General features: G+C 37.8%; 1 protein-coding gene and 1 pseudogene across 1 annotated transcript in view; both read left to right on the top strand.

Moving 5' to 3' along the window:
- The window catches only part of AK9 (adenylate kinase 9), a 128,050-nt gene that overhangs the window by 94,409 nt on the left and 21,408 nt on the right, over positions 1-12,233 (top strand). Inside the window, exons 28-30 of the mRNA XM_025859292.2 lie at positions 5,619-5,825; positions 6,175-6,393; positions 9,651-9,864. Coding sequence (XP_025715077.1) covers positions 5,619-5,825; positions 6,175-6,393; positions 9,651-9,864 — 640 coding nt within the window. The remainder of the gene's footprint in view (positions 1-5,618; positions 5,826-6,174; positions 6,394-9,650; positions 9,865-12,233) is intronic.
- LOC112819404 (large ribosomal subunit protein eL28 pseudogene) lies at positions 4,219-4,658 on the top strand (annotated as a pseudogene).

The following is a 12,233-nucleotide window of genomic DNA, read 5'->3' as shown; positions in this document are numbered from 1 at the left end:
TTTATGGAAAAATAAAAGCTTTTTTCTTACAAAGAATTAACCTGTGGAGATTTTTAAGATATTAACCTTTAAAAAATTCAACATTGTACTTAAGGAACTAGCAAAAGCAACATAATAAGAAAAAAAATAGCATACATGTTGAAAAGTTCTGTAAGGACAGAACTCATTATGTGCCTATAATTCAATTATCTAGAAAGTCCAGGAAAGTTAATTGCACAAAAATTATTTAAGGTTGCCACCACAGCTCCTTATTAACAATGACATTTGCCCCCATGAAGAAAAAAAGGCAAATAATTTCTGAAGTAATTAAATAGTCCATCTTGAAGATGATAGGTGCCACGGAATGTTGGTTGGTGCCCTCCATCATTTGGAGCAAGATCCATCCTGCCTGCCTCTTCTCATTCTCATATCTCATTCAAATGGAAGCACAATACAACCTGCCCTGCTCACATACCCAGAGCTTGCAGTTGCTCTGAATTAATCAACTTGGTCCTCCATTCACAAAAATGAATGAACAACCAACGATTACCATATACTTGAGAAAAATTTTCAATACAAAGGAGCAGCAAGATGAGCAAACAGAACAATTGACCCTAAAATGAATAGGCAATTCAGAAAACCTTACTAAACATTAAAAAAAATTCCAATCTCCCTCAGAAAATTCAAGAACTTTTATCCAGAAAACAAAAACAGGACGTTATGAAAAATCAGAGCAAAAAAGAGTTCATGGAAGCTATATAATGTAAATTAGTTAAAAGTTGAATAAAAAGATTAGAAGGAAAAGTCAAAAAAGTTTCTCAAATATAGAACAAAAACACAAGAGATAGAAAATATGAAAGAAAAAAATGGAGATATGTGGGGTCAATCCAGGAGGGTCAACATCCAATAGGCATTCAAAAAAAAAAAAAAAGAGAGAGAGAAAGAGACAATATAGGAGGAAATAATCTTAAAAATATTGAAAGAAACGTTCCCAGTATTGAAGAAAGCAGAGGATCTTCAAATTCAAAGGGCTCAATGAATACTGAGCAGAACAAATTAAAAGAGATGTACATTAGATACATCCTCATGAAATTTGAGAGTGCTCATTATAGAGAGATTTTAAGTGTTTCTAAAATGAAGAAAAGATACCTACAAAGAAATGTGGATAAGATTTGTATCAGACTTCTCACCAACAGTACTAGATGTTGGAAGACAAAGACAATGCCTTCAAGATTCTGAGTGAAAATGATTTTTGACTATTTATAATGTATGAGGATAAAATGGAAACACTTTTAGATATTTAAGATCTTTGAAAATTAGCTTTTTATATTTTCTTCCTGAAAAAAGTAGCCACTTGATTTTGTGAATAATTCTTCTTCCATCTAAAAAACAAAACCAAACCAGAAATATGGGGTAGGGGAGAGATAAAAAAAAAAAAAAAAGCATTATCCACATATGGGGCAAATTAAAATGCATGATTTTACGTAATAAGAAAATATAATGTTTGACCTTGATACTTCAGAATGGTGCACATTTGCTGATACAGGGTTGTATCCCCAGTGTCACTATCTGTAGCTGTAGTGAATAAGGGTTATGTAATTAAAATATGGCTGGTGCTGTTTATTGGGTTTCAATTTTTAGAGTCAATCAAAAGTTTGCTTCCAATTCTTAGAATCAATTTCTACATGAAGCACTAAATACTTAAATACAGTTACAGACAAATGTAAATGTAGAAATATTGGAGACAAAAATTTGGAAACCCAAGTGAAAAGAGTAAGGACATTCTCTTGAATTGTGGAGAATCAAAACACACATCTAAAAATGATAACTCAGGGGTGCCTGGTGGCTCAGTCGGTTAAGCGTCTGCCTTCTGCTCAGGTCATGATCCCAGGGTCCTGGGATTGAGCCCCACGTTGAGCCCAGGAGCCCACATCCAGCCCTTTGGTCAGTGGGGAGCCTCCTTCTCCCTCTCCCTCTGCCTGCAGCTCCCCCTGCTTGTGCTATCTCTCTCTGTCAAATAAATAAAATCTAGAAAAAATTAAAAATAGAATAATAAAGTTGTAGGCACTCAGTTGTAGAATTAAAGAATTAAAAATATGACTAACACTGGGGAATAGGCAGAAGAGAAAGAAAGAGAAATATAAGTTAGCTAAATTCCTCATCATCACTAGTATGAGAGAGAAAACAACTATCACAAGGGTCAGAAGAGTCTACCTTTCACTGTTTAATTTGTTATTTCCTAAACCGATTTCCATAGAATGACCAAAAAACCCATAAAAGGGCTCCTGGGTGGCGCAGTCAGTTGAGCCTCTGACTGATGGTATCAGCTCAGGTCATAATCTTGGGCCCTTGAGATCAAGCCCCACATCGGGCTCCACGTGCTCAGCGCAGACTCTGCTTAGAGTTTCTCTCTCGGTCTCCCTCTTCCCCCCCCACCCCCCGCCCCGTGCACTTGCTTTCTCTCCCTCTCAAATAAATAAATAAATCTTAAAAAAAACAAAAAGCAAAAAAAAATTTTTTTAATGCAAAAATGGCTAAATAAGAATAATGAAATGTATGTTTTTATATGGAAGGAAATTTAAAAGCACTGCTTAATTATATTTTTAAAAAGCAAGTTGTACAATATAGAATGATCCCATTTATGTGTAAAATATAATTTTCTGTGTGTGGGGGTGTGTGGGGTGTAAACATCTAAAAGGATCTTAACCAAATTGTTAACCAAAATTATTTCTTGGTAGGAAAGTGGAAATAGAGATGGGAAATAGGGAAATTATTTTACCCTATATAATGCTTTATAATTTTATCCTGTAGCAAAAATGAATCTGTTTTTATTTTTTTCATCTTTTAAAAAGATTTTATTTATTTATTTTAGAGAGAGAGGGCAGGGAGAGAGAGAGAGAGGATCTTCAGCAGATTCCAAGCTGAGTGCAGAGCCTGACTTGGGGCTCAATCCCATGACCCTGAGGTCATGACCTGAGTTGAAATCAAGAGTCAGGCGCTCAACCAGCTGAGTCACCCAGGCACCACAAAATGAATCTATTTTTAAACTGATATAGTTTTTTAAATTAACAAACAAGTTGGAAGAGCTATTAAGTAGAGCCAAGAGAGGTGAGTACAAATTCATTTAGAACTGAGCTGTCCCTAGTTTGTAGTGTGGACTCATCCCAACATACTTCCAATGATCCTTAGAAAATCAAATCTCAGGATTTTTTTTTTTTTTTGTCAAAGTGTAAGGAAAAAAGTAGTAAGAGAACCAAATGGTTTCAAAATTCAAATAAAAAAGAACCAGAACTGAAAAACACTGCCCCACAGGCAAACTCCTTTTGGGGAGAGAGGAGCCTGGGCACAGAGCAAGAAGGGACCTTATCCTCTCATCTTACTCCTTGCACATGCAAGATCAACTCCCAGCTCTAGGTGCTCTTGAAAGGAACCAGGGTCTAATCAGTAGGAAGATTAGGAAACAGGGAGCTAAGCAGGAGATTGCAGGCAAGAGATAATGAAAGGGCGACCGTGGGGCGGTACTGGAAAGGAGATAGTCTAGGGCACTGTTTAGGATTACGGTCCTTGGAAACTCGACGCGCAATTATGGAGAACAAGGAGTTAGGAAAATTTCCAGGTTTCCAACTGGAAGGCAGTGCTCGAATTGATAGAAGGAATACTTCAGGGAGAAGAGTGTGGAGGCAGTGCAGGAGGGATACATATTAAAGCCTGTACAGCACCACTTAGTGCCAATATCCTGCCATGGTCTTTAATAATCGTTTATGTATTATTCTTCTTTCTTCAGATGGGCTATAAACTCCTAAAGGGCATATACTGTTCTGTTAGCATGCTTTATACAAAGTAACAAATAATAGCTATAATGGCACAATAATAACAATAATAGCTATCATTTCATGCTTACCATGTGACCAATACTTTTCTAAGTAAGGTTTTGCATGTATTAAGTAATTTAATGCTCCCACCATCCCTGTGGGATAGGTACTTTTATTATTCCTATTTTACAGATGAGGAAACTGATCTTGTCCAAGCTAACACAGCTAGTGAATGATTTATTCTCTTTGAGTTAAATATTGTTAATGAAGAGGGAGCTAGAGGGTATTATGCTAAGTGAAATAAGTCAGTCAAGAAAGACAAATACTATATGATTTCACTCATATGTGAAATTCAAGAAACAAAACAAATGAGCAAGGAAAAAAAAGAGACAAATAAAGAAACAGACTCTTGCTCTTTCCGACTTCCATGGCGGTAGTGAGAGGCTCCCTGTCCACCCACCTGCAATGGATGGTCCTGTGGAACTTGCTCTGGCTTCCTGATCAAGAGGAACAAGCAGACACACAGTGCCCAGCCCAATAACCTGAAGGCTCATAACTCCTTCACACCCACGGGCTGTGGGTGTGAAGCCACCGGCCCACCACAAAGGTGTAGTGGTGGTCAGGAAGCAGAGATCTGGCCAGTGAAAACCCACCACCTCCTACATGTGGATCATCATCAACAAAAATGTGTGGGCCCCCATCCCCAGCATCAGGCACATGATCCACAAGAACCAAGTACCGCCTGGATCTGCACATGGCTGCCATTTGCAGAGCCAGTGCCATCCTGAGCACCAGAAGCCTGTGATAGTGAAGAGGAAGCTGGCGCCCCACCAAGAACTCCTGAGCCCCCCACCTCGAAAGCAATGAAGGTATCAACCACCTGGGGAGGTGGGGGAAGAAGAAGAAGAAACAGACTTTTGTTTTTTATGTTATGTTAATCACCATACATTACATCATTAGTTTTTGATGTAGTGTTCCATGATTCATTGTTTGCGTATAACACCCAGTGCTCCATTCGATAGGTGCCCTTTTTAATACCTATCACCAGGCTAACCCCTCCCCCCCGCCCCCCCAGAACCCTCAGTTTGTTTCTCAGAGTCCATAGTCTCTCATGGTTCGTCTCCCCCTCCAATTTCCCCCCCTTCATTTTTCCCCTTAATCATAGAGAACAAACTGAGGGTTACCAGCGTGGAGATGGGTGGCAGAATGGGTTAATTAGATGATGAGGATTAGGAGCGCACTTGTTGTGATGAGCACCAGGTGATGTATGAATAGTGATTTCTTTTTTAAAGATTTTATTTATTTGTCAGAGAGAGAGAGAGCACAATCGGGGGAGTGGCAGGCAGAGCAGGCAGAGGGAAAAGCAGGCTTTCGGAAGAGTAAGGAGCCTGATGTGGGGCTCAATCCCAGAACCCTGGGATCATGACGTGAGCTGAAGGCAGACGCTTAACTCAGCCACCCAGGCGTCCCAATAGTGATTTTTGATTCACTATATTGTACACCTGAAACTAACATAACCTATATTAATTAACTGGAATTAAAATTAAAACTCTAAATAAACAAATGTAAATTTCTCACAACCATAAGAATAAATAGCATTTAATATCTTGTTTATGTATTCATTATGGGATCAGTATGGTGTCAGAGACTTGAAGGAATTAAATTTCTGAGTGCCAGATATCTAAAATTTTACTATGTCACTAAATGAATGTTGCAATGCCATACCAACCAATATCCAGTTACATAAAATATTCCAAATGATTAGTTAGCAGAGTCATTTGTTGCATATTTTAGATATGTAGTAAAAGAGAGTATTTTCTTCCTTAGATTGGTAAAAAAGGTGAAGACTTCAGTGAAGAAGAGCCTGAAGAAGATGAAGATGATATTGACAACATCCTTGAAGATGAATTTCCAAAAGATGAGGAAGTGATGAGTGAGGAAGATGAAGAACAGGAAATTGATGCACTTGAGCGCCTGAGAGGTGAACTGGGAGAAAAATTTGAAGCAGATATGAGTAATTTACAAGTAATACAGGTTATTACTTTTCCTTCATTTTTCATAATTCAAAATGTAACATTTGAGAATGGAACAAATGCAATTTGGTTTATGTCTTAGTTTCTTTTTAACATTTCAAAAGAAATGCATACTTTAGGGCTGTCTTCCCTTTAGCCAGCACCACTTACAATTATGAAAACAAATTAATAAATCAAGGGCAACATGGAAGCCACATAGAGTCAAAAGTTTTAGCTGCCAATATGCAGCCACTCAGAAGCTGAAAAATATTTGTTCTCATGACTGAAGCAGTCACTCACCAGCAATGTCTATGCTGTGACCAGACTTCATCCCATTAAAAATATTTGGTTTTATGATTTTTTTTCATCAGGATGAATTTGAGAAGCTTTTGATCCCAGTGATTCTCATTAATGGAGCTCAAAAAATCCACATTGTACAATATAATATGAATATGAAACTGAAACCACTGGTGGAGAATCGTGAGAGCATTTTTGAAAAATGTTATCCAATAGCATCACACCTTGCCCAGAAAATGCTTAGCTATACCTATAAGTATGTAAGCGCATTTGGCTACTGGGACCCCGTAAAGGTAATATCAGCAAATGCGTCTAAAAGCTGTGTTCTTTCTTTTATTTTTTTTAAGTATGTCTAAGAAGAAGACAGAGGATAATTTCAAAAATTGTAAGCATTATACAGTACTCTTAACTAGCTATAAAAATATGTGATTGTTTTATTTTTCTGAAGTACGAATGGTAATCAAAGGGTTTAATCTCTTTCATCTATTTCTGTAGAGATAACACAATTCCAACTTGGCTTTTACTTTGTAGCTGAAGATGGGTAGTGGAAATATTTTCAAACCACACATCTAAAGGCCTGAGCTCCAGGACTAATTTGCCACCTAATTTTAGGCAAGTCATTTAATCTCTTTGATTCTTTAATGGACCCAGTGTCTCAGACCCTATACTAAGACCTTGCCTGGTTCCTTACCTTTAAGATGAAAGAATAATGCCCCCAGGCCACTGTGATCAAATACAAGAGTATAAAGTCCTCTGGAAAGTGTGAGACACAATACAAAATGTGACAATGATATTCATAACAAGCATTTGTAAGGACCATATTTTTATGCAGTGTGGACAAACAGATTTAATCCAGTTAGAATTCAGTAACCCCAAATGTGGGATGATTTTCAACAAATCTCAACCAAGAATATGCCAGCCACTATTCTAGTCCCTGGGAATAGAATAGTGAACAAAACAGACAAGGTTTCTTTCGTCTTCTAGCTTATATTCTAGTTGGATTGGGGAGGGAGGCTAGGCAATAAATAAGTAAACAAACGAATATGTTCTTGAGAGATAATATTAAGTGTTATAAAGACAATTAAAAAATGTCATGTAATAGTGACCTGCTCACTTGGCCCATGTACCTTTTTATTTCCATCGTTGATATAGCACAGTGGAGAAGATCATGGCCTCTGTATCCAGACTGCCTCAGTTCAAAACCACTACTTATTAGATGACCGACCTTGGACAAATTACTTAACCTCTTTGAGTCATTTCCATTTGCATAATGGGAATAAGAATAGTCCCTACCTTATAATATTGTTACAATGATTAAATGAGTTAATTGCTGTAAAGTGCTTACAAGAGTGTTTGGCTTTTTGTAGTGCTCGATGAAAGTTATAGTTGTTATTAATATGTATTACTATTATTGGTCACTGATAAAAAGTATTTCAGAAGATGGGATCCAGAATGGAGCCATGTGCATTTACCTGAAATTTCCTTCTTGGTTGATATTGACACAATCAATTTCAGTTCTACTTAATTGTGCCATCTTCTTTATCTTAGCGGTAGGATGTCAAGAGAAACCTTTTCAAATATCATGCTGGAATATAGAGACATATGACAGTGCCCTCCATAGAGAATTGGATAGAGTTAAGCATGTATTAGAATCACCTAGAAAGTTTTTGAAAGATAGCCATGCCCTTATCTCTGAGATGAGAAAGAAAGGGGAAGAAGCAGACAAAGTCAGAACCCTATTTAGGGAGAAAAGGCTCATGTCCAAACATAATTAGTACTATATAATAACGTCTTGTGGAGAAAGGAGTGCATGGTCATAGGAAGGGTTTAAGCATTTAAATAAGCATTTTTCAGGGCTATTTGGGAATCTTTCTGGGTGCATGACAGTTTTTTTTTTAAAGATTTTATTTATCTGAGAGAGAGAGAGAGAGAGCACGCATGAGCGGTGGGGAGGGTAGAGAGAGGGAGAAGCAGACCCCCCCCGCCAGGGGGGAGCCCGATGTGGGGCTCAATCCCAGGACCCTGAGATCGTGACCTGAGCTGAAAGCAGCCCCTTAACTAACTGAGCCACCCAGGTGCCCCTGGGTACATGACAGTTTGATATTGCTGATTTAATGACACTATGCATAGTCTGACCTACAGAGGAGAAAGGATACATGCTAAGTATTTTGAGCAATAGCAGAAACTACTGTAAGGACTCTCAATTTGGGAATTTGAAATGGAATCATTAGACTTTCAGCTTTTTTTTTATTACCAAATATAAGACATACAGCAGACATTCCCACGCCACCCCTGAGGTTCTTCTTATACCTAGCATTTACTCCAGCCCAAAAATGTTGATGTTGACAATACCATTGACCTGTGCCAACTGTCTAGGTGTAGCTCTGGTAAAGGAGCAAATTGAACCATACTGCTTCACACCTACTTTGTCAAGTATGGGCTGATTCTTGGCCATCTGATGCTCTAAAAAAAGATATCCAAACCTAACATCAATTAATTACCCAGTTCTCATCTTGACCTAATGCAAATATGTGGGACCATTCCTCCCACTCCATTCCACACCTATACCTTAAGCAGGCTTTTAGGTATTTTTCCCTTTTGCGACTGCTCTTGATGTCTATGTGAGTGGGATTTTGCCTATATAAAATGTGGATGAGACGCCTGTGGAATTTGTCCTACCAGTATGCCCCTAAAGATAACCCAGGACCCCACCTCTATTAGTTTACTCAGGCTGCCATAACAAAGTACCACAGATGTGGTGGCTCAAACAACAGAAATTTATTTTCTCACAGTTCTAAGGCTGGAAATCCAAGATCTAGGTGCCAGCAGGGATAGTTTTCTGGTGAGACCTCTCTTCCTGGCTTGCAGATGATCACCTTTTCACTGTGTCCCCACGTGACCCTTCCTCTGTGCTTATGCACTTCTGGTGTCTCTTCCTCTTCATATAAGGACACCAGTCTTATCGGATAGGGCTCCACTCTTATGATCTCAACCTTAATTACCTCCTTAAAGGCTCTATCTCCAAATACAGTCACTTTGGGGGTTAGGGCTTCAACTTATGAATTGGGGGGAACACATTTCCATCCATAACACCATCTTAGGAATGGACCTGTTTGTGAGGATAAATTGACCCATTTATGCAATATGCAATGCATATGAATATATGTAATATATATGCATATATATATTGCATATAACTAATATGAATATATTGCAAATATATGCAATAATATATGCAAATATATTTATATGCAAATATGAATATATGCAAATAACTTTACACTCCTTGGGAAAAACATACACTAAATACATTATAAATGAAGTAGGAGAACTATAATTGTCATAAACTGAAGGCTAGTTAAGATTTCATCAATTGCATGTGGGTATAAAATAGTTCTTTTTGCATAGTCTTTAATAATAATATTTGGCTATAATTAGTTTTCTTATATATTATAAGAAAGATTTTCTTATTTTACAAATTTGTTCAAATGTATTTGGAGGAAATGCTGAATAACTTAAACCTATGAATTCAATTGTGTATATATTGCAGCTAAGTGAAGGAGAGACAATCAAACCAATTGAAACTTCAGAGAATCCAGTCCATGCTGTAATCCATCGTCAGTATATTTATTTTTTATCTAGTAAGGAAACTAAAGAAAAATTTATGAAGAACCCAATCAAATATATCCGCCAACCCAAACCCAAGCCTACTGTGCCTATTAGGATTATAATTCTGGGACCTCCAAAATCTGGGAAAACTACAGGTAAGGGTGTGTGTTTGCTTTTGTTGTTCTTTTTTTTTTTTTAATCCCAATGTAGTTATCATACAGTATTATATTCATTTCAGGTGTATGATGTAGTGATTCAACTATTCCATGTATTACTCAGTGCTCATCAAGATAAGTATACTCTTAGGCCCCTTCACCTATTTCATCCGTCCCCCACCCACCTTTCCTCTGGAAATCATCTGTTCTCTATAGTTAAGAGTATGTTTTTTGGTTTGTTTCTTTTTTTCTTTTTTCTTTTGTTTGTTTTGTTTCTTTTTTTTAAGATATTTATTTATTTGACAGAGAGAGAGAGATAGTGAGAGAGGGATCACAAGCAGGGGCAGTGGGAGAGGGAGAAGCAGGCTTCCCACTGAGCAGGGAGCCCGATGCGGGGCTCGATCCCAGGACCCTGGAATCATGACCTGAGCCAAAGGCAGAGGCTTAACAACTGAGCCACCCACACGCCCCTGTTTGTTTTGTTTCTTAAATTCCACATATGAGTGAAATCATATAGTATTTGTCTTTTTCCGACTGGCTTATTTTGCTTAGCATTATACCCTGTAGATCCATCCTTGTTGTTGCAAATGACAAGATGTTGTCCCTTTTTATGATATTCCATTATACACACACACACACACACACACACACACACACACACACACACACACATATATGTATACATACCACCTCTTCATCTATCAATCGCTTCTCAGCCTTTTGGCTAAGATCAAGCATATCCATTCATCTATCAATAAATACTTAGGCTGCTTCCATAACCTGGCTATTGTAAATAATGCTGCAATAAACATAGGAGTGCATGTATCCCTTTCAATTAGAGTTTTTATATTTTGGGGGTAAAGACCCAGGAGTGCAATTCCTGGATCATGGGTAGTTCTATTTTTAATTTTTTAAGAAACCTCCATACTGTCTTCCACAGTGGCTGCACCAGTTTGCATTCCCACCAACAGTGCACAAGGGTTCCTTTATCTCCACATCCTTGCCAATACTGGTTGTTTCTTGTGTTTATTTTAACCATTCTGACTGGTGTGAGGTGATATCTCATTGTGATTTTGACTTGCATTTCCCTGATGATGAGTGATGTCAAGCATCTTTTCAGGTGTTTGCTAGCCATTTGTATGTCTTCTTTGGAGAAATGTCTGTTCATGTTTCCTGCCCATTTCTTAATTGGATTATTTGTTTTTTGAGTGTTGAATTGTATAATTTCTTTATATAATTTGTATTCTAATCCTTTATTGGATATGTCATTTGTAAGTATCTTCTCCCATTCAGTAGGTTGTCTTTTATTTTTGTTGGTTGCTTTGTTTGCTATGCAGAAGGTTTTTATTTTGATACAGTCCCAATAGTTTATTTTTCCTTTTATTTCCTTTGCCTCTGGAGGCATATCTATAAAATGTTCCTAGGGCCAACGTCAGAGAAATTACTGCCTATGCTCTCTTCCAAGATTTTTATGGTTTTAGGTCTCACATTTAGGTCCTTAATCCATTTTGAGTTTATTTTTGTGTATGGTGTAAGAAAGGAAATTCTTTTGCATGTAGCTGTCCAGTTTTCCCAACATCATTTGTTGAAGAGATTGTCTTTTTCCCATTGCATATTATTTCCTGCTTTGTCAAAGATTGACTATATAATGTGAGTTTATTTCTGGGTTTCCTATTCTCTTTCATTGATGTTTGTTGTTTTTGTGCTAGTACCATACTGCTTTGATTACCACAGCTTTGTAATATAACTTGGAGTCTGGAATTGTGATGCTTCCAGTTTTGTTTTTCTTTTGCAAGATTACTTTGGCTAATTTGCAACAACGTGGATGGAACTGGAGGGTGTTATGCTGAGTGAAATAAGTCAATCAGAGAAAGACATATATCATATGACCTCACTGATATGAGGAATTCTTAATCTCAGGAAACAAACTGAGGGTTGCTGGAGTGGTGGGGGGTGGGAGGGGTGGGGTGGCTGGGTGATAGACATTGGGGAGGGTATGTGCTATGGTGAGTGCTGTGAATTGTGCAAGACTGTTGAATCACAGATCTGTACTTCTGAAACAAATAATGCAATATATGTTAAGAAAAAAAAAAAGAAGAAGATAGCAGGAGGGGAAGAATGAAGGGGAGTAAGTCAGAGGGGGAGATGAACCATGAGAGACGACGGACTCTGAAAAACAAACTGAGGGTTCTAGAGGGGAGAGGGGTGGGGGGATGGGTTAGCCTGGTGATGGGTATTAAAGAGGGCACGTTGTGCATGGAGCACAGGGTGTTATGCACAAACAATGAATCATGGAATACTACATCAAAAACTAATGATGTAATGTATGTAATTAACATAACAATAAAAAATTTTAAAAAAAGATTACT

The sequence above is a fragment of the Callorhinus ursinus genome, unplaced genomic scaffold (genome assembly GCF_003265705.2).
Source record: "Callorhinus ursinus isolate GAN/ISIS: 27379988/994484 unplaced genomic scaffold, GSC_fseal_2.0 scaffold6, whole genome shotgun sequence".
NCBI lineage: Eukaryota > Metazoa > Chordata > Mammalia > Carnivora > Otariidae > Callorhinus > Callorhinus ursinus.
The sequence above is the reverse complement of the archived record's forward strand: the minus strand, read 5'-3'. Positions and strand labels throughout refer to the sequence as shown.